Source organism: Budorcas taxicolor, chromosome 2 (genome assembly GCF_023091745.1).
Source record: "Budorcas taxicolor isolate Tak-1 chromosome 2, Takin1.1, whole genome shotgun sequence".
NCBI lineage: Eukaryota > Metazoa > Chordata > Mammalia > Artiodactyla > Bovidae > Budorcas > Budorcas taxicolor.
In genome coordinates, this window is record NC_068911.1 from 6931555 (window position 1) to 6953812 (window position 22258).

At 50.8% G+C, this 22258-nt stretch overlaps 1 protein-coding gene across 2 annotated transcripts; it reads left to right on the top strand.

Moving 5' to 3' along the window:
- Positions 1-307: 307 nt before the first annotated feature.
- AGFG2 (ArfGAP with FG repeats 2) lies at positions 308-20948 on the top strand. Of its 2 annotated transcripts, XM_052663629.1 has the most exons (13): positions 308-656; positions 8862-8955; positions 9778-9893; positions 10992-11145; positions 11706-11865; positions 12526-12651; positions 13313-13345; positions 17476-17596; positions 17785-17867; positions 18054-18134; positions 18938-19066; positions 19391-19476; positions 19808-20948. In XM_052663629.1, exons 1-13 carry the CDS (start codon positions 445-447, stop codon positions 19865-19867), a joined length of 1455 nt encoding a protein of 484 aa, XP_052519589.1. In that variant the 5' UTR covers positions 308-444; the 3' UTR covers positions 19868-20948. The 2 variants fall into 2 exon arrangements, with proteins under 2 accessions (XP_052519589.1, XP_052519597.1); XM_052663637.1 differs by lacking the exon at positions 13313-13345.
- The last annotated feature ends 1310 nt before the right edge of the window (positions 20949-22258 follow it).

Here is a 22258-nt window from a genome sequence, read left to right on the forward strand (position 1 = left end):
AGAGTTAGCGTTGGGGCCAGAGTTCCTAGGACTCACCAATCGTGTGTGGGAGGCGGGCCTCCCTGGAGGCAGTGGCGAGAGGGGGCGGGAACAAGGAGAGAGCACGCACGGTTCCCGGGGCCAGGGTCTCTGCAGGCCAATCCGAGAGGCCTGAGGTCTGAAGGCAGTGGGGCGTGGCGTTGGTGGCTCCCGCATCTCGAGGCCGTCCAAAGCCGAGCCAATCAGAGTGAGGAGGTGGAGGCGACCAGCCAATCAGCGTGCAGAACAGGCGAAGCAGGGTGGGGGGGCGGTGCGGGTTGAGGAGTCGCGCACGGATGCCGCCGGCTTCCTAGGTTCTGTCAAGGGAGCCTGGCGTGCGTAGGCGGCCGAGGAGGCGGGAAGGCGGCAGTGGTTGAAGGGGCGATTGGTGACTTGCGGGGAGGAGGTCTGAGGGGTTGAGAAGCCATGGTGATGGCGGCGAAGAAGGGCCCAGGGCCGGGTGGCGGGGTCAAGGCGGAGGCGGAGGCGGCCTCGGAGGTGTGGTGTCGCCGGGTGCGGGAGCTGGGCGGCTGCAGCCAGGCCGGGAACCGCCACTGCTTCGAGTGCGCCCAGCGCGGGGTCACCTACGTGGATATCACCGTGGGCAGCTTCGTGTGCACCACCTGCTCCGGCCTCTTGTGAGTGGACCTGCGTGCGGGGAACAGTAGGGGAGGACCGGGAAAGGAGAGGTGGAGAGTCGGCGTTGGGGACATCGGGACCCAGGGCGAAGGGCCAGAGCCGAGGTCAGGGGCGGCGGGGTGGCCTGAGACACGACGGATGTGCCGAGAGGGTCGTCTGCTGCAGAGGCGTCACGGGGAAGGGAAAGGATCAGGGGCGACAAGACATGATTAGAGTCGCGATGCAAAGGAAAGGAAAGCCTGAGAACTGCAGAAACTCCCTAAAGGAGAGCGAGCGATCCGAAAGTGGGGAGAATTGAAGGAAACTGGGGTGGGGTGGGACGGTCACAGATTTAAAGGGCCAGAGAATGACAAACACCCCAAGGGAACTTCGTGTAGGTAGAGGGCCAACAGGAAAGACACAGGTTAACAGCAGAGTGATAATGTTAGGTAAAGGGCCATGTTCTAGTGTTCAGGAACAGATCCTAATCTTTCAGGACTTTGGAATGTTCCCCAGAGGGAAATTTCTTACAAATCTGAGATGAATGCTGATGGGTTGGCCCTTTTTAGAGAAATTAACTTTGCCAGAGGTTTTGGGTTCTGGATGAGCCATCCTTAACTGTTAAAATTTACACTTTCAAGCTCCTTGTTTCCACGGCTTACTCCTGGTAGTAGCATCTAGCAACTCTTCTAGATTGGGGCCCGGGGGGGGGGGGGGGTCCCCTTGTATAATCTGCAATGCTACCCTTGGCACTGTATTTGGTCACACTTGAGCTAATTTAGAGCCACAGTTCTAGCCCAGATTGCTGGTTATATGGTAAAGTTCTCTTCCCCCTTAGGGAATTATTATTATTAGCTGCATGTCTAAAATTTGATACCAAGCCTATATGTCTATCTTTATAAGTTTAACAAGGGATTTACTTTGACTTTTTAAGTATTAATACATTGGTTTGGTTGGTTTTGATTTTAACTAGGAGTGCCTTCCTTGTTTCTTCTTTCACCTTTAGGAGCCAAGAAGGGAGCAGTATTGTTCTTGGGTGACAGATGGGAGAACAGAAGCAAAGAGAGGTTTAGTAACTTAGCCAATGCCAGATAGGGGTTGCTGTTTTCAGCATTTGTTGCTATTAGTAATGATCATGGCAGACCAGAAATGAGGATCCAGGTCCCCGCATGCAGTTTAGGATTATTTCTATTTGGTTTTTACCTCCTTTGCCAAACTTTTATGTTTTGATCAACTTTACTTGTATGTTGTGGGGATAGACTTGACTTTGGTGTAAGTAAAAGTTTTGTGGCTCTTCGGACAGTGGTTTAGAACACAAACTGGAGTTTGTCAAAAGTTGATACAGAGGCTCAAATGGAGTAGAAGAATGGAGACCAAAGACTGGGACAAGTATTTTGAGGAGGATAGGAGCAAAGTTTAGGACTATTTATAGGGTAAAGTAGAAAGAGCATATTCCTGAAGATCCTGTTATGAAAAGGCAAATCCAATCACAGACTCAGTAGAGAAGTAAAAGGAAGCAGGGGGATAAAACTGATGGCATATCAGAGTCTAGGTCCCAGGAAGAAAATGTCAGGAACAGCGTCAGTTCATTGCCATGCTTAGCTACCATGGCATGAAACCTCAAACACTGAATAAAGGGCAAGTACTGACATCATTATTTTCTAGACCTTGGTTTAAAGTATCCCATAGACAACATTTCCCTTCTATAATGAATATCCCTCAACCAGGACAGATGGAGGGCCAAGGGATCTGGCTCACATTTACAACCTGGTTTCTTTTGCTGGAAAAGTTAACTCTTTAAATGTCATCGCACAATTTACAGAACGTTACCACTTCCCCCTGTGGTCACTGTTGATCTCACTGGTGAAAAGTCAAACACCTGTGATCTGGACAGACACTGGGTGACAGTGACCTCAGGATTGTTTAATGTAACAGAGAGGCCTGTCTCTTGCCTGCAGCGTGTGTATGTCCAGCTAGGGGCTTAGCTCCGCAGGAACTGAAGTTCCTATAGGACCAATGGTGGGGTCTCCCAGCACACCCCGCCTTTTTTTTTAGTTTCAGAACAATTTAGAAAGGACATTTTTGCTTAGTATTTTGGTAAAGCATTATGAGAATCACTTGTAGTGATTCTCAAGGTGATAGACGTTAGGGAACACATTTTGGTGGCTGGGAAATGAGAAGTTGGGCCAATCCTTTGTTATCCAGAAGTGAGGGGAGAGTGAAAGGTCAAGAAGCTGGACCAATAAATGAAGCTCAACTCTGAAGGCATGTTGAGATTATAAAGAGAGAAATATCAAAAGAAACTCCACAGGAAAGCTGCAGTTGCCCTGGCTGCGACTGTCAGACTGGGTTCTGATGCTACTTCTCCTTCCCAATTGGAGTTGTAATTAGCATAGAGTAGGGTAAAGCATCCGAGAAGGCAATGGCATCCCACTCCAGTACTCTTGCCTGGAAAATCCCATGGGCGGAGGAGCCTGGTGGGCTGCAGTCCATGGGGTCGCTAAGAGTCTGATATGACTGAGCGACTTCACTTTCACTTTTCACTTTCATGCACTGGAGAAGGAAATGGCAACCCACTCTAGTGTTCTTGCCTGGAGAATCCCAGGGACAGGGGAGCCTGGTGGGCTGCCGTCTATGGAGTCGCACAGAGTCGGACACAACTGAAGTGACTTAGCAGCAGCAGCAGCAGCAGCAGGCCAAAGCGTGGAAAGCTTTAAAAGAGATCTTCACAAAGTATTACCTGTGTCCCTTGATGTCCCTTGGGAAGGGCTGGGAGCTGGCAGGTGGGCCACAGGTAGAATGTGAGGTGGGGTTTGCTGGCTGCAGTGTGAGGAGGGGGCACACAGCCCAGCAGATGCTGAAGAGGCGTCTCCATGGTGATCCACACACCAGATAACATCTTAAATCCACATGGTTGATTGCCTACAGATCAGGATTTTGTGGTGGTAGGAAGTGAACTCATAGTAGTAGGCCAGCAGCTTGCACATTCAGTCAGTAAGTCAGTCAGTCAACAAATATTTGTTGAACGTCTCTGAAGCCTCAGACACCAGTTTAGGCACTGGAGATATGGTAATGAACAAAACTGACAAAGTCCCATCTCCAGGTAGCCTGAATCCTAGTGGAGGCCGTGGCCCTAAATAAATCATCAAATATATAAATGCAGGTATTGATAAGCACTGTGAAGTAAACTAAAGCTCAGCATGAGCTAGAGACTGATAGGAGCTCCTATTGAGGTATCATAATGAAAAGAGAAGAAAAATTCTTTCTTAAAATAAAGAGGATATTGACATATACTTTAGTATAGGCAGAGAAAGGAGACAGCAGGATTGGCTTTCTTCTGAAAGCTAGTTTTCTGTTGAGTGTGTTACAAATATATCAACCACTTAGGGGGATGGAGTGTTCTGGGGGCAGTAAGCAGAACTGCCAGGGCTCCCATCTGGCCTGATTGACTGATATAACAAAGTTGACAGTTGCAGCCAAAGTTGAATCTCCCAAGATCTAAAGAAAAATTGAGATTCTAATGGTGGTGGGTAGGTATGACTATGCCTTCCTGTGTGCACGTGCGGGCTCATTCTTGCTGTCTTTTTAAATGAGACATTTTTTTTTTCATCTCTAGCAGAAACCCACAGTGTTGGGTGTGGGGGCCTGAGAGAGAAGCTGCTAGCTTCTCCCGTTGCTAAATTTACATACGTGCTGCCACAATTGTAGGTCCCAAATTTGACCTAGTTTTATTCATTTGGTTTTCTTCCAATACCTAATTTCCTTAACCTGGATATAGATCTTTTAATCTCCCCAATCTGTTCATGCGCTTGCCTGTTTAGTTATATTTCTAACTTTTATACTAGAAGATGAATCTGCCATTTGAAGCTCAAGAGGGGTAAAAATTGCCCCTGAAAAGGATTTCTTTCCAGAGCAGGGCCTCAGTGTTCTCGCTTGTTCCGGCTTGCTTGGATGCCTCAGTGGATAAAAATGGATAAGCCACTTTTCTTGAAAAAGGAAATAGATGGCAAGGCCTGAGATCTCATTGGCATCTAGGCTAGGCACTGTCTTTGACACCCAGTTTTTAGCCAAGTACGTGACATGTTTCCTTGACCTGTCTGTTTGGGTCTATCCTTTAATCCATCATCCTTCAGGTCTCAGTAACGGACATTTGTGTCTTCTGCTTCTTTATATCTTTACTCTGACAATGAGATTAAGTCAGGATTTAGATGGACAGAGCTCTGGACTGGGTGTCAAGAGATGAGCTTGACAGCTCTTTCTTGGTGATAAGTTGCTACCCTCCTGGTGCCTTAGTTTCCCTGTCTGCCTCACTAGTAGCTGTTTCTAACTGAAACACTTTTATCTCCATGGAAGGAAAGGTATATTATGCTGTTCAGGAATTCAGTACTTTTCCATCTGTCGGGGTTGGAGAGGTGGATGTATGCCTGTATGCCCTGCCCTTACTTTAGTCCTGTCCTTCCATCCCCTTGCACCTCACCTGTCAAATTCACTTCCGCCCAGCAAGAGGGACAGAGTCTCTAAAATTACAGATTTAGGCACTTTATCTTACCTTGGCAAACTTGAAAAGCTCCTAAGAAAAGAATAAATTACCAAAGGGATGAGAAGAAAGCGGGCGGATGTGAAAGGTCTGAGATTGAGCCTAAAGAGGAAAGTAGCTGCTAATATCAGATTCAATGTGTCTCTATATGAAGGCAGCTGCTTATTATTGTCCCTGAGGAAGAGCTTCAGGAAATGGGTCAAAGCAGGGAAATTTCGATTAGGAAGAAATTCCCTAAAATTAGTGAAATTGACCCCAGAGCAGGGTAGTAAGGGAGCCTTCCTAAATAGGGACTCTTCTTGGTAATGTTTGGGTCCAAAGTAAGAGCAAACCTGATTTAGCTGAACCTGGCTCAGAGGCAGAGAAATGGAATCCCAGGGGCAAAGAAACACAGTCCAGGGTAGATTCATTTGAACACAAATATTCAGAGGTAAGGAATGCCCAAGTTCAAATCTGGCACAAATGAAGGAACTTGGGTGCTGGGTGGAACTGTTTTTTTCCACTGTCGACCTGGCAGAACTTTCTTATTTGAGTAGCTGAGCAGGTTTTAGGCTTTTATGAAGCAAGATAGAAGCAAAATATGGGCCAGTTTGAGGGTGATGACCACAGAGAAACAAAACATTGTGGTATTTGCAGAAATAGTAGTATGCTTAACAGAAGCCAGAGGGAGAGAGAGGCAAAGAGAGAGAGGCTTGGACAGACTAGGATCTCTGCAAGTCACTTCACTTGCCAAGTAATTCTGAGTACTTCAGAGAGTGATTCAGAGTACTCCAAATGCCGTTTAGGGGCCCTGTGAAAAAGAAACTGAAGTAGAAAAAGGCTGAAGGCTTGAGCCCTAGTAATGTACTTGCTTTCAATTAGAAAAAGTTGCCCTATTCTGGGCAAATACCTTTATCTATTTCCCCAGCTCCTCCTGGTTAGAAATAACAGAATATATTTGTTGTGATAACCAAAGAAAGGGCAGTGCCTCCTGCGAGCTCTCACTTCTTCTTTGGGGGAGAACCTGAGAGTTATGTTGGGGAGACCAGCTGCAAGTTGGAGAGTCAAGTGTGTGTAATTCCAGGCCAGTGCTTCCCATCTGGCCCCAGGGCATGGCCCTGATATGTACCAAGTTAACACATAACACTCCTAGATCATTTGCTTTCAGCTCCTGAGGGGAGAGGGGCTCTTGTTTCTAACTTGCTTCTCTCAGCCAGCAGTGACCTCTCTGTGATTCAGAGACAAATGCTCTGACTCTGGCTGTGTAACTAGGCCCTCTTCCTGGGCTGCGGAGTGTTACCTTGTAGACTCTCCCTGCCCCCAAACTGTGGCTCTGGTTATACATAATCCAGTCTACAGACATCAAGGTCAGAGCAGTGCTTTTTGTCCTGTGCTATGGAAACATCCTGTTCCATCAGATTCGTTAGGCCCAAAGCACCTAAATCACTTCTTTTCTCTGCTTTGCCTTTATCCTGTCTCCACCCCCTAAAGCCTCTAGTCCAAGCTCAGCCATAGGAAGTTCTGTTCTAAGCATCTCCTCTAGATTGATGAGTGGGTCAAGTTCCTCACCCCCCCACCCAAGGAAGCACACCTCCCTGTTTACACTTTGCTCACAGTTCCTGGTTGTCCTTTCAGGAAATGTCAATGACCTTTTTTGTGATAGGCTTAGAATCTGTCTTTCTAGTGTAAACATAATCCATTTTACTTTTCCCACGACCATTTGTCTTCCTTCGCTGCTGCACCCTGGTGCCACATGCTCCCTGATCTGACTGCGTGTGCCTGCTGCCCTGGGAAGCACCCTCGTCCAGGCTCCCCTGGCCCCTTCTTGGAAACAAGTGCCTAGTGATCAAGGACCAAGTCCTGTAATTTTTGTGTCCCCCACAGTGCCTTCCACAATGCCTCGTCTTTTATTTAGCAGAGTAAATATTTGTTAGTGGGAGGTGGCAGGGCAGCCCAGGCTCAGGAACAGAGGGCTCTGTATACTCTGCTGAGACCTCAGAAAGGCCTGGCACTCCCGGGGCAAGGGCACAGTGGCTAAGGTGAGAAGGGGCAAAGGAAAGAGTATCAAAGCAGGATGTCTGGACTTCGGAACAAACAGAACCCAGCCACTGGTGAGAGAGGCTTAGGAGGAAAAACTGGAATCTCTTTGAACTGCAATCAGAAGACAGTCTTCAGGTCAAATCAAGTTTAAGAGCTATTGTTTGACACTGAGTTACAAAGCCTGGCTCTTGGTTTTCCCTGCTCTCATCTTTCCTCGGGGCATCTATCCTCTTTGATATTGCTTATCTTTTAAAGGGTCATTTTGAGAACCATCCAAGTCTAGTGGCAGAATTGCTGAAAATGCCCCCAGTTGTAGCCTCCAGCGTCCTTCCTGTCCTTGGTTAGAATCCCATAAACAGTAACCGATCGTACTGAAGAGCAGCTTCCCTTCACCGTTTACCTCGTACTCTGTCATCTGTCTGCTCTCCCGCCGGGGCTGATTCACTTACACTAATCCACACGCTGCCATTCTGCCCAGCTTCCCAGATCACCTTTGTTCAGTGTGTGCACCTGGAAGCTTGGACATGTGCTTTCTCCACCTTTCCCTAAGATTTCTATCTGGTAAATTCTGTTTACTTTCCTGAGGGCGTCAATCAAGACCCTATGCTAGAGTTACTTTTATTTTCACATCTTGCTTTGCCCATTTTTTCCAGGGAGTAGAAACCCAGAGGCCTCTCAGTTGGGACTGTCTTTCCCGCATGCACCCGTGGTCTTTCACTCCTGGCCCCAAGGTCCAGTTTATTTGTTTTGGTTCAGCTACTGGTGTTTTATTCTGTTGAGGGTGGTGGATTTAGAGCAAAACTGAAGGTAAGGAGAGGGGAACCTCTGAAACCATGCCTGGCTTAGCCCCACGCTCCCGTTAGAACACTCTGGAGGGGAGCTGAGTGGGAGGAAGGAAGCCGGCTTGGCTGTAGTCTCCACGGGGCATCTGTGGGCAGAGCTGGACTCCCAGGGAGTTAACAGAATGAAAACACAGGGCTGGCACAAAAGCATCCCTACAGGGTTCATGTTCCTGACTCCTGCCCGTCTCAAAGCTCACAGTTGAACCTGACTCTTGCTTCGTTTCAAGATCTAGAATTGAGAGGAAAGTCTGAAGTATTTCTCTTCCCAGAAATCACTTCCTAAAAGAGGGACCCCCTCCATCCCTCCACCACACAGCCTCCTGCATAGAGGAGAGGAGCAGCAGCCAGCCTAGAGACTCTTTGTCTCCAAATTTTATCTGTGTTGGTATTATCAGGACTATCAGGGACCTTCATTTTTGCCTTCCCTCCTGCTTGAAAGATTTGTGTCTCCGTGGATTCTGGGACCCTGAGCATGTGCTGTAGGCCTCACACAATGATGAAGCAGGAAATGGGAAATGGTCACACACCTGAGTTCCCTGAAGAACCCCTCAGCTTGAACATTCAGCTGCCGGGGTCTGAGCCAAGCAGAGGCGGCTCTGGATGGACATGCTCTGCCTTCTTCTTGGGAATGACTGGGGTTTCCTGTCTCTCAGGAGAAGCCTCCAAAACATTCTGGCCTCCCTTCTTTCCTTGAATTAAGAAGTAGCTTCAGTCAGAGAGCTTCATTTACGTGTGGTTTTATCCTGTCTCCCTCCCTTTCCTCCTATAAGAAGACCTGCAGTGCTAACGGCATTCCGCTTCTCTTTTGTTCTGCTTCTCCCTCACAGGAGAGGCCTGAACCCCCCTCACCGAGTCAAGTCCATCTCCATGACGACTTTCACTGAGCCTGAAGTACTGTTCCTGCAAGCCCGTGGAAACGAGGTGAGCCGCCACTGCCGGAATGATTCCAGGATGTACTTGCCCTGTCTGTCAGTGGAGTTTTGTCTCAGATCACAGGAAAGCCCCTACAGTTTTCTGTTCAAGTTTCTCTTATTTTTTAGTGTGTAAGGTATCTTACCTTATGTACACGTGTACGTTTACGGAATCTTAGTTATACAAACTGAGGTTTGTCTGGGCCCCTTGTTGGAAGAATCAGGGGAAGGAGCAGTCTCTGTTGGGGTGACCCTTGAGGAAGAGAAGCTCCACAGTGATGAGCGTTCAGAGTTGACCGGGCGGCCCCTCTGAGCAGGAGCTCCTGGAGCCAGCTCTGCTGACTTAAGCCTCGGCAACTGGGTGTAAGCCCATGTCTTTACTTGAGAGTACGTTAAACCCCTTCTCCAGCTAAATCTGCTGGTGGGAAGATTCCAGCCTTGGTGCCAGAAGTACTCCTTTGATGGGCTTACTTGGAGAGTGCAAACAAGAGCCTCTAGAGGTGTTCTGGAAGCCACAGCTCTGAAGACTGCTCCTGACCCCACCCCCATCCAAATTTAGTTTCCCTTAATTCTCATGACCCTGTACTTTCTTTCACAAGACGTGTCACAATGTGTCATTATAAATGTATCTGTATTTATCTAAGACACTATTTCGCCATTAGATTATCAACTCTGCGAGGACAGAGATCATGTTTGTTTTGTAGTTGTACCCAGATCCCCATGTTGTGTCCATGCTCAATAAATGTTTATTGATGGATGAGTTGGAAATGGTATGATTCCCATTTCACACTTTCTGCCCCAACTCCTCTGTCCCTCAACTTCATCTCATTAGGTTTGCAGGAAGATCTGGCTGGGTCTTTTTGATGCTCGGACATCTTTAATACCAGATTCCAGGGATCCTCAGAAGGTGAAGGAATTTCTCCAGGAAAAATATGAAAAGAAGAGATGGTAAGGAGGAGGAAAGAGATTACTCTGGAGACACTTGTCCAAGAGACTTCATCTTATGGTCCATTTTCCAGAGCTGAATTGGGGCTTCTTTCAAAGGCTAGACAAGGGTTGAGTCTGTTCCACTCAGATTCAGTTAGGACTGAATTCTAACTTCTAAATAATAAAGGTACAAGACAGGACAATTTGCTCTTGGTCACTGACCCTGCAGCTTTGATATCCCCCTCCTTTGGGGAGACAGAAGACTGTGTGGAGGGGAGAGCCAGGCTCCCCAGCTATGGAGTGTGTGGACTAGTTTTTATAGCTCCGATGATGTCACAGAGAGAGGTGGCTAAGAGCACATGGCCTCTAGATTTACTCATCTAACCCATGTTTTATAGGTGCCCTTTTTTCCTGTGGGGAAACAGCATCTCTGTTCTCTCTTGCCTTTTCTTGCCCCACATGCCCCTTCTTGTTCCATCTCTGGGGTGTGTGCATGGTTGGGGATAACTATAGGGTGAAGAAGAGAATGCAGAGAGCACGGAGACTGATGTGGGTACAACAGCATTTTGTAGTCCCTCCAAGGAGTGTCCTTGGGACTAAAAAAGTTACATCCCAAGTAGAGACCACATCCACTGGAGTGGAAGGGGATTTTATCAGAAGTCCCAGGAGCCAGCAGGGTAAATCCTGAGTGCTTAGAAGATGAAGTGGCAGAGAAAGAAGAACCTGAAGACACGCCCAGGAAGTAAAAGGGGGGCCTTGAGTAGGAAGCTAGAAAATAGGATCACCTGTTGGTCAGCCTGATTGGAGGTTGTTATTATTTGAAACCAGATGGTTTGACGTGTCAGAAAGAGGAGGGAGAGGTGTGAGGAAGGCCGGCACAAGCCAAAGCAAAATGAACAACATCCCTGCGGGAAAAAAATGATCTGAGAGTAAAGGAGCAGTTCAAGTTAGGCAGAACTCTCCTGTGTTGGTCAGCGTCCTTTAGTTCAAAAAAGAGAATCAGTAGGGAAAATAAGAAGGGACTTTGCTGTAACCTGTTTTCTCAAGCACTTAAGCTGAGCAAGGTCCTAGGTTTCAAGGTTTCACCCCTCCTCTCTGCCTAACTATTCTTTCTCCAAGGTATGTCCCCCCAGACCAAGTCAAGGGGCCCACTTACACCAAAGGCAGCACCTCCACCCCCGTCCAGGGCTCCATCCCAGAAGGCAAGCCCCCCCGGACACTTCTGGGGGATCCTGTGCCGTCTCTCTCAGCTGCTGCCTCCAGCTCCAGCCAGGTAACACTCAGATCTGCCCTCGACATTATTATGGGATTTCGGAGACAGGGGTGTCAGTTTCCTAAATCAAATCCCCTAGACTTAGCAGATGATGATTGAGGAGGTGTGAATGGGTTCTCAGCCCTGCTGAGACCTAGGTCTTGCACTTCTCACCTGGGACTTGTGTATTTTGGAAGAAAGAACCCAACAGGAAGCGGTATTTAGGGAAGGCAGAGTATCAACTTCAAACCTGACCACTCCTCCAGAGAAAAACAGGGGCCAGGACACTGCTTCAAGCAGCTCCAGGGGCTGCTGCTGGGCGCCGTCCCTATGTGTCTCAGGGTTGCCTTGACTCACATGCTCTAGAGTGTGTGGTTCTGGGAGCGGCTGTCCCGAGAGGACAAAGGAATCAGGTATGAGAAGGGCTGAGGCAATGCTTCTGCCCAGGAACCCTCTTGGTTGAGGGCAGTTTCTCCCTCTCCTCTCTCCACTTGCCTACCTGGGGCAGCCAGGGGAGCCATGCAGGGGCCTGGGTCATGACTGGGATTCCAAGTGCTCTATGTACTGCCTTCTCCTCCAAGCCTGTCAGTCAGCCTCGGACGGCCCAGCCCCGGAGCTCTCAACCTCCTCCCGCCTCCTCGGTCAAGAAAGCCAGTACTGATCTGCTGGCTGACATCGGCGGAGACCCCTTTGCTGCTCCCCAGGTGGCACCAGCTTTTGCTGCATTCCCAGCCTTTGGGGGTAAGTGGGACTTGGGACGAGAACTTTTGTCCCCATCAGACACGGAATTTCACTTAGCTCCAGCTCTGCACAGAAGTGAACACGATGGTGATTCTGAAGAATCACAGCCTGGAGGGTGAGGGTCAGATGAGTACAGCCAGGATTACGGTAGGGAGTTTGACCAAAAGCATGACAGCGGGGGGCTCCTAGCCCTTCCTTTTAGATAACTGGAAAGAGCCTTTTCCTTACTTTCTGTCTACTAAAATGGGGCAAGGGAATTGTGACAGGTTCCACTTCCCCTGCCCTCTTCCCGAAGATCAGCAGTAGCCAATAGAGGGTGGAACAAAGTGGTTATCTAGTTTCCCTTTTTCTTTTTTAAAGCCCTTCCCCACAACATTTTTTTCACACGATTCCACCCAAACTAGACCCTGACAAAAATGTTAATGCCTCATGGAGTAAGGATAAAAAGCGGGGAGTAAACTTGGAGTCTCTGAGAGCCCCTTTCCCTCTGCATGGGTCTGGCTGTCTGCCCCAGGCTGTCTGCCCCAGGCTCCTGCCAACTCCCTCTGAAGAGGGCCCTGTGGGGAGGCAGCTGTCTCATTGAGTGGCTCTTGGCCGCTGTATGATACAGATTACATACATTTTCTACAAACATAACCTTCATATTCTCTCCACCTACAGGCCAAACGCCTTCCCATGGGGGCTTTGCCAACTTCGATGCCTTCGGTAGTGGCCCCGGCTCTTCTGCATTTGGAAGCATTCCTCCAGCTGGCCAAGCCCCGTTCCAGGCCCAGCCGGTGCCCCCAGGTAAGTTCTGCCCCTCTGGCTTCCTTTCTTTCTGGCAACTGCGTTCCACTGTCCACACCCATACATCATCCTTCATTCACATCCACACCAGCCCAGAGAACCCACGCAAAGAGATGAAGCTCCAGGAAAGGATGAGAGGAGTCTGATGAGGTTGTTGTCAGGAAGGGGCTCTGTTCTTGTTTCCTTTTTCATGTAAGGAAAATGGCTAAAAGCACAGCAGGAGTTGTGCGGGCTGTGTGGTAGGAGGTTGCTCACTGGGAAGTAAGGGAGCCTGAGATTAGAAAACTTGAGAATGCGGACCTGAGAATGGACATGACCTTTCCCCTAGAGGGCCCCCAGAGCAAGGGCTGGAGCAGTGTCCAGGGCAGTCTCCAGAAGGCCTCACCCATCCGTCTTAGAGCAGAGGCCTGCCCACTCCGTGTTGTGGTGTTCTTGCTGTGCGAATGAAGGAGAGTCTAAAGGCTCTTCAAGCACTCGGTCCCTCCCAAAGCTCCCAGATGACCGTCTCCGGAGCTTTCGGGCTGCCCCCTCCCTTTGGACACCCTGCACACGGAGGGCAGTCGGGAGCACTGTGAGGACAGACGTCCGGGAACTGCCAGTGACTGACTCTCTCTCTCCTCCCCACCGACCTGCCCTTTCCCTTCCCCACCCTCACCGCCAGCCAGTCGGGTGCTAACTGGAAGTCACAGCTTTGGTAAGTTACTCCTCCCCATCCCACAGTGACCCAAGGCACGAGACTCTGTCTCAGACCCTTGAGCTTTGAGGGAAGAACCCCTCAAGTGTACCCTTTTTACAGGGGAGGCAGCTAGCGGTTTCCCTAGTCATTCAGTCCACAGAGAGGCAGAGTCCAGCCCACAGCACAGATTTCTGACTCTGCTCTGCCCACAGCCCCCGCCACTTCCCACCAACTGGTTGATTTTTTGTTTTGAATTTAATATTTTGCATAGAACAGAGGAGACATTTTGACAGAAGTTAAAATTCACAACAAAATTCTCACATCGTGAACTTAAAGTAACTGATGAGGTAGCCTGAAAATCCGTAAAGCAAAAACTATTAGAATGAAAATCTGATAAACCAACAGACAGAGATTATAATAGGTTCTCTCACAAAATTAACTGATGGAGTAGATGGACAAGGAAAGAAAGAAGGAAGGTAACCATCTGAATAACACTTTAACAAGTCTGACCTAAGAAATACAAGTAGAACTTTATAACAAAAATAAAGAATATATATTATTTTCAAACATATAACCCTTTTATAATTTGACCATATATATTAAAAAAGTAAAAGAATATATATATATATAATTTGACCATACACTGGGAAACAAAATCTCCAGAAATTCTAACAAGGAGAAACTGCATAGGTCAGAGTATTATATATGGTAAAAGATGACCTAAACAAAGGTGTCCTAAAAAATGTCCCAAAACAATGTTTCCTGTCCTTAAAGGCATGAAGCAGATAGGGAGAAGATACATATTTACAACATGGAAACAAACAAAAAGCCAATAACCATAATGTGCCTTTTAAAATTTTCTGTTAATAAGGAAGAATAGAATGGCCAAGGGATAGAAGCAGGTAATACCCAGAAAAAAACATGAATATGTCCTCAACCTAACTTATCAGAGAAAATACAACTATAAGAATTATATTCACACAGTTTTTAAAGATTAATAATTGCCAGTACTGTGTGGGAAAATAGGTATGCTACTTTTAAGAATATAAATTGGTACCAGAATATACAGTTTAGCAAGAGGAAAGTATTCCTAGGCAGGGTACCTCACAGGAAACAGCCTATTACAAGGTGGTTATAAACGGGTCATTCAGAAATGCATTCCTAGCACAACTGGTTACTTCCCTAGCAGGCCAGAGGTTAAGCATCCACACTTCCCACTGCAGGAGCACAGGTTCGATCCCTGGTTAGGGAACTAAGATCCTGCGTACCGCGAGGTGTGGCCAGAAAAAGAGGGCTTATTAAAGGGGCTCTTTTAAAAGAGGGAGGGAGAGAATAAAGGTGTCAGCCCTGGAGCCATCGCAGGCTGAACCTGGGATGGACTTTTGGTCCAGGGTCTGCTCATCTCAAGAAGCAGTCCCCGCCCGACCCCGAGCCTGCCAGCCCCAGTGGTGCCCGGAGAGCACCCGGCTGTCATCTCCTCGAGGAAAGAAAGCTCTCCGTTTGCAGTCAAGGAAGCTGGCTCACCAGGCCGGTGCCTTGGCCCAAATCAAATGGCTGCTCAGGGGCGGATCCAAGTCACTTCTCGGCCCACCACGGTCACGAAGGGGTTTCTGTGAGGGTGACACGAAGAACCACCAAGGTTCGGGGAGACGTGGGCGTCTCTCCTGACGTGCCGGATTATATTTTTATGTTTCTGAGGAGGAGGAGGAGAAGGGGAGGCTTCTAAAAGTGCGGTTTCCTCTGAAACTGCGAGGAGGCAAGTCTACATACCCGGCCGCGCGGGTAAGGTGCCCTCAGGCAAGCGCGCAGGTATCGCCCGAGCCCCGGCCGCTCTGCCCTCTAGCGGCCGTCGGGAGGCACGCAGCTCCCGCTCCCGCCGCGAGGCCGGAGGGCCAGGTCCTCATTGCGAGGAGCACCCCAGCCCCAGGGCCCAGAGTGGCGCTGAAGGGTCGGGCCCCAGGGAGGACAGGGAGCCGCGTCCGCTCGGGAGATCCACGCACCTCGAGTCCGTCGGGCAAAGGAAGGGCCACCACCGCCCGGCTGGTTTTGCAGTCGTCCTCACGTAAGACCAGTGAGCGTTACAGCCCAGCGCGTGTCCCTCGGGAAAGCCCGCGGTGGGCAGGGAGAGGACTGAGGAGAGCCCCCCTCAGGAAGCAGCCCGTCCCGGATCCTCGCGGCAGGCAGGCCGGCAGGCCTGGGCGCCTGACATCCCCGCTGGATTCTCCGCTCGTCCACGTTAGGCCGTCCCATCAGGTGTGCCCAGCACCAGGAAGGTGGCCTTAACAGGGGGAGCTGGACAAACGCGGCAGCCTCACGCTTTGGAAAAGGAAGCGCAGGGAGGTCCACAGAACAGGTCTGAGGCGCTCAGAGCCCCAAACTTCACTGACAAGAAACCAGGGCTAAGGTTTGAGGGGGCCAGAGCGCAACCACATGGATTTGAGAACCTCCCTGGCCCTGCTGTTTTCTTCCTAGCCCTGAATGTTAACTTTTCCTTTCCCTTTTTTTTTTGGGGGGGGGGGTGCTGCTGCTATGCCAGGTCTTCCGTTGGGGTGGGGTGGGGAGGCGCAAGGCTTTTTGTAGTTGTAGGGCGTGTGGGCCTCACGTGTTGATGTCTCCATGTTGTTGACGTCTTCACGTCGTTGCGGCCTGGGGGGCATAGGTAATAGACGTCTTCACGCTCTTGTGGCACGTGCTGGCTTATGTGGTTGACGTTTTCACGTTGTGGTGCCTGCGGGGCGTTGTAGTCTGGGGATCCTATCTGCATTACCTGCATTGGGAGACGAGAGTCTTAACCTCCGGTCACCAGGAAACTCACTCCTGTCCCTCTTTTTCCTCTTGTGTCTAAGGAAGTATCTTCCCTTGTGATCTCGCCCCCTCCCCGCCTTCTGCAAGGTTTTGTCCCATGAACTTTCCTATCTGAATTCCACCTCCACTTTCCACCTCTGCGGGCACGTTCCTTTTTTTCCCACAAATACATTTCAGGTTTCCCATCCTACAGAATGTTCCTCCAGCCTGACCCATGCTGGTCTCTTGTCTCATCTCTCCACAGCCCTGCCTCTGGGTAAAGGAGGGAGCCGCCTTCACTTACTCATTTTTATTGTCCTGTTTTCTTTCTTTTTTTACTACACATTTTATGACATAGTATACATATTGTTCTACACTTTGATTTTTCTTTAGCTAAACAATACTGTTAGATTTTTTTTCATCAGTACGTTAAGAGCTTCCTCATTCTTTTTTATAGCTGCACTGCTGTCCAATTTATGTCTGTAACATAATTTATCTATTCAGTCTTCTGTTAGTGAATATTTAGGATAATTCAGTCTTTTGCTTTTAAACAGCACTGCAGTTAATAACTTTGGGGGGGGGGGGCATTGGTAAGTTATATCTGTAAGGAAATTTCCTGGCAATGGAATTGGTCTAGTGGGGACCCAGTTGATACAGAAGTAAAATATATCACTACAAACATGTCAGGTGCTGGGAAGCAAAAAGACAAGTTTCTAGGAGAGAAAAACCAGAGTCGAATATTGGGGTCAGGAAGGCCCAAAAAAGACAGAGTTCACTGGCCCATGGGCAGTGCACCCCAGCTGTGGTCTGAGCTCGTGGCGTCAGGGAGGTCTCCCCAGAGGGGAGGATGCTGGCAAGGCTGGGAACCAATGCTCAGCTCCTCCAGTGGCATCTGCATGTTCTCTGAGTCTCCCAAGTGACCCTGAACCTTCCTGCCCCTCACAGTGCCTCCCCCACCCCCACCTGCCGCTACATATGATTCATCCAAAAATGGAAATGCTGCTTTAGGGAAAAGACAAACTTCTCCATCTCTTAAGGAAAAAATGGGAAGGGTAAGCCAAACTAGAGCAGGAGGGACAGTGACCTGGACAAGGAAGAACTGCTTGTCTTTCAGAGGTGGCAGTTTCCAGCACCAGGGAGACTAAGAAGGGCTGGGTATCATGTTGCCTAGAATCCTCAGTGGGAGACAGGCCCTCCAGAGCTGGGTGATCTGGGGAAGAACGGGCTGGCTTAGAGGACCCTGTTGGTGCCATTCATGCCATCCCTCCCCTGCCCCTCCACTGCACCCCACCTCCATCCCTCCTCTTGCCCCTTCCCTCCTGTCTCACGCCAGCACCCCCTGTTTTACTCCTGTTCCTGCCCAGGGAGCAGCCAGGGAACTCCATTTGGTGCCTCTCCTCTTGCACCTGCTAGTCAGCCCAACAGCCTCGCAGATGTGGGCAGCCTCCTGGGGCCGGGGGCATCAGCTGGAGGCATCCCCAGCAGGTAGGTCCAGACGTCGGGGAGCTCGCCCTCGGGCAGGAAAGCCAGCCAAGAAAGCCTGGCCTTGGTTATCCCACCCTGCTCAGCTCCTCCTGTCCGGCAGGATGGGGTCTGCACCTCCTGGTCCCTTGCCCAGCCCCCCTCCTCGGTGCTGGGTGATGTGCATGCTGACTTCTCTCCCCGTGTCACAGCATCTTCGGGATGGCTGGCCAGGTCCCCACGATCCCGTCGGCCACCACTGGCGGAGGCGGCAGCCCAGGGCTTGCTTTTGGAGGTGAGTCTTTCGTGTAGAGACCCCGGGAGGGGATCTAAGGCCAAGAGGAAATTGAGGACTCTAGAGGGAGGGGGTGGGGAGAGATGCACACTGGGATTTAGAGGAATGCTCAGTTAGGATATTAACCAAACGAGAGAAAAATAACCAGCTCTTCCTCCCACCTCTACCCTATTCCACCCTGAGCAGCCTTCAACCCTTTCACTACACCTGCTGCTCATGCCCAGCTGCCTTCCACCAACCCTTTCCAGCCCAATGGCTTGGCCACAGGTAAGCCTCCCAGACTATCTCCTGACGCTAGCTCTCTCCAGAGTCACCAGCCCAGGTCAGACCGGTTTAACTTCCAAGCCACCTAGTGGGCAAAGACTGGAGACACCCAGGTCCTGGAATTCCAGAGTTAGAAAAAACAGCCTGCCTCTCCCCTGAGCCGGTTCCGAAGGGTTGACGTTGACTGGGAGTGATGGCGATGCTTTTTCCTCCAGCCCTGTTTCCCCCGGCGGTCCAGCCTCCTCCCTTCTGTGTCCCACCTGAAACCATGGCTCTGTTCCCTGCCCTCCTCAGCCGGAGTTTTCTCTCTCCAAAGTTACGCTCGTGTGCCACCGCCGCCTCCTTTTTTTTTTTTTCTGGTTGTTCTCAGAAAACCTTGAAACCAGGGAGAGAATAATACTCCCTACCAAGTTGATCCACGTGGCGGGCCCGACACTTAGGGCTCACCACCGTTATTTCATGTTTACAGCAGTCATGCCTAGGAGATAGGATTTGTCCCCATTTCAGAGATGAAAGTGACTTGCTGTGGTTTATGCAGTAAAAAGGTGGCCGAAAGCGGACCCCAGTTCCGTGTTGTACTTGTGCTCATAACTAGCCTGTCCTCTGACCCACAGGCCCTGAGAGGGCAGGTTTGGCAGGGTGCACGGAGGCTGAAGGGTTTTGTGCTCCTTCCAGGTCCTTCCACTAGGTACCTCTGGGTAGGGAAAAACTAGCTTCCATTTCCCTATCTTGGAGGGACTTAGGAAGGACTGTTCTCTGGCCGACCTTCCAGAACCCTCACCTGTCTCACGTCCTTCCCTCCACAGGGCCAGGCTTTGGGATGGGCGGTGCTGGGCCAGGCTTCCCCCAGACAGTGCCACCCACCGGGGCGTTCGCTAGCCCCTTCCCACCACCGCTCTTTCCCACACAGACCTCGATGACTCAGCAGCAGAATGGTAAGGGGTTCAGACCAAGCCCTCCTTTCTTACCCATTCCCACCCTCAGGGTCTGTGAGCGTGTGAATGTCAGGAATACATATTAGGGAGCCAGACCTCTCAGCTAGTTCCCTTTTGGACCAGCAGGGGGAGCCCAGGGAACCAGCAGACCTGCTTGTGTCCTCTGATTGTTCCACATGTTTATTCCCCACTTTGGAGAAGAGCCCGCTGGGCCCCTGCCTTGGGTTGTAGCTGGGCCTGCCCAGCAGGGAGACAGGCGAGCTGGGCAGCACCCACCTGAGCGGCAGGGCTCCCGTCAGCTGAATTTGTGCTCTTGCCTCCCAGGCTCTTCCTTTGGAGACTTGGGATCCGCCAAGCTGGGGCAGAGGCCACTGAGTCAGCCAGCCGGCATCTCCACCAACCCCTTCATGGTGAGCGCGCCAGGGCAGGGTCCGGGCCTTGTAAGGACGAGTGGCCTTTAACTCTGGGGGCTGGGGACGGAATCCTTCCAGGAGAAGAGGGTGATGTGGGGCAGGACGCATGCCCGTTCCTCGTGAGACTCTGCTTGGCCCAGCCAGGGATCCTCGGCCCTGACTTCATCCACCCTCCCCATGCCCTCTATGGGCCTCCTAGCTCCCTCATTTGCCCTCTTCCCTCCACACAGTCATTTTGAAGGAGAAAGGAGTCCTGAGCCACATGTCCTCTGTGGCCTCCAGCTCATCCTCCGTAATTTAACAATTTGCGGTTGTTCTTTCTTTCCAGACTGGATCCTCATCAAGCCCATTTGCCGCCAAACCTTCGACCACCAACCCATTCTTGTAGCACTGTGTCCTAGGGGGGCCTGCTCTCTGGGGCCCCTCTATTCCCTGGAGTTCTGACGACCACTTGCCTGTGGCATTTCTGCGGATCTGAGACCAGATGGGTCTTGTTTTGCAGGGTAGGGGGCTGAGGGTGGCGGAGCCGCTAATGCTTTGCTTGGGGCTTGCAGATAAAAGGACAGCTTCCCAGGTCAGCCGCCCCCCAGGTCTCCTTCCCTTCCTCCTCCAGCCCCCACCCAGGCAGCGGGGGGGGGGGGGGGGGGGGGGCCAGAGGCGAGATGACAGAGCCAGGCCTAGAGGAGCTGTGGTGTTTTATTTTTCAAATTATTAGCAATGATGACAGTAGTCTTCCTCTCTTGCCCTTAGCGCTCCCTTCACTCTGAACCCTGTCAGGGGAGGAAGCCATGGGCATAGGCTGACCAGCGCTCCCCTGTGGGAACAACTCCCCAGTACCCAGCTTGCTGATGCTGTTCTCCTCGTGCTCGGAGGCACTGTGGGGAAAGCAGGGCAAAGGTGGGGGGTGAGGCGCAGAATGGTGATCAGACAGGCCGAGGAGGCCCTGGGGGACCGGTGTGCCCTGGCTCGGGCCAGCACCCCTTTCTCCATGTTCTCGCTTCCCCAGCTTCCTGCCACGTCCTGGGCACTTAGGATGAATCATTTCACCTACAGACTTACACATGCCCAACTGCCATCAAGCACTTTAGTTAGCTGTGGTGTCATGTTTGGATACCAGTGTTTTATATTTATACATAGAGAATTTTCTAATATAGCTAATTATATATCTGTCTATATATATGCACATACATGTATCCACACACAGCCATTCTCCCCTCCCAGACAGCTCTTCCACATGGGAATGGGATGAACCCCTATCCGGGCCTCGACTGCAACTTGGGAGCTCCAGGGGCTGGGGGAGGGAGCCACATGTCCCGACCACCCCAGGGCCTGAGCTTTTTCAGGAAAAGGCTTTGTGCAATTGGCTGGGTGTTTTTTTTTTTTCCTTTTTTTCCCCCACGTGCCTCCCCCCTTCCCTACCCCCCAAATCTCTGCACCAAAGCTATTGCGGGCAATGTTGGGAAAGAACTGCATTTAAAAAAAAAAAAATACATGGCTCTCGTGGTCTTGCTTTGGGCCAGCCTCAGGGTCCACGTGTCAGTCAACGTGACTGCCTGGGTTGCTGACGATGCTGCTGTTGGCCAAGGACACAGCCAGCCCCTGCCTGAACTGCAGTCCAGTTTTGGCAATGGAGGGAGCTGGAGGGGGTGGGGGGGTCATCAAAATCCAGCACTCCTGGGTCAGGGGCATCCTCAGACCCTACCCAGACCCTCGCCACCTGAGGATGTTTTGTCAATACTCACGTGTCTGGGGGCTGTTTGTGTGGTAACAAAACATGGCTTGGGTTAAACACCGCACCTGGTGAAGGAGAGGCCCAGGGCTGGGTGCAGCTCCCCACCCACTGCCCAGGAACCCTGACCCTTCAGCTGCGCTTTCTTGGGATTTCTCTGGGTCTTTCCACTCAGTGACCTTTAACAACCTGGCAGCAAGGAGAGGCGGGGACAGTGTTATCACTGATTTACTTTGAAGATATTTTTGTAAATACCTTTAGCTGCTGCTCTTCGCCCAGCCAGGTTTGGCCTTCCCACTTCCCCAGGGCCCAGTCTCCATCGTGTGTTGTGTCTTCCCCTTCTCTAGCCTCTACCCTCCTTCCATCTCCTGGTGGTGCTCCAAGAGTGGACCACCATCTTTTTGACCCCTGGGTACTCCATGGCAACCCACTGCAGTGTTCCTGCCTGGGAAATTCCATGGAAAGAAGCCTGGCAGGCTACAGTCCACGGGGTTGCAACGAGGTGGACATGACTAAGCAACTAAACAACAGCTCTCCCCTGTCACTCTTCTCTCTTTCCCGTTCCCTGCTCAGAGCCTGCGAGGGGCGGGAAGCTGAAATCTGGGTGGGGGCAGTGGGGGAGCCTTTTCTTCCTGTTCCCCAGCTCCCCTCACTCCTTTCCCAAGCAAGAGCACTGAGGTTGGAGGCGAGATTTAAAGGACCACGAGCCACAGTGCCTCTTACTGTCTCAGCCACACTTCTGCTGTTTCCCAGAGGGATCTCAACTGCTTGGTGCCTGGGCCCAGGACCTCCCTGCAGTCCCCGTCCATGCCTCCCGGCCACTCTGTCCGACATGGACCCCAGCCAGCTCACTTGCCAGGGCAGGATGACCAATCAGAGAAGTAACCCTGGGTCAGCATCCACCTCCAGGGGAGAAAAGTCAAGAGTTCCCTGGGCACAGGCCGGGCCCAGGACTGCAGAACAGCCCTAGCACTGCCTCCCCTGGCGCCCTCTCTAAGGAGGCAGCCAGGATGGAAGAATCCCTGACGTGATAATGACTGGGCTGTGTCC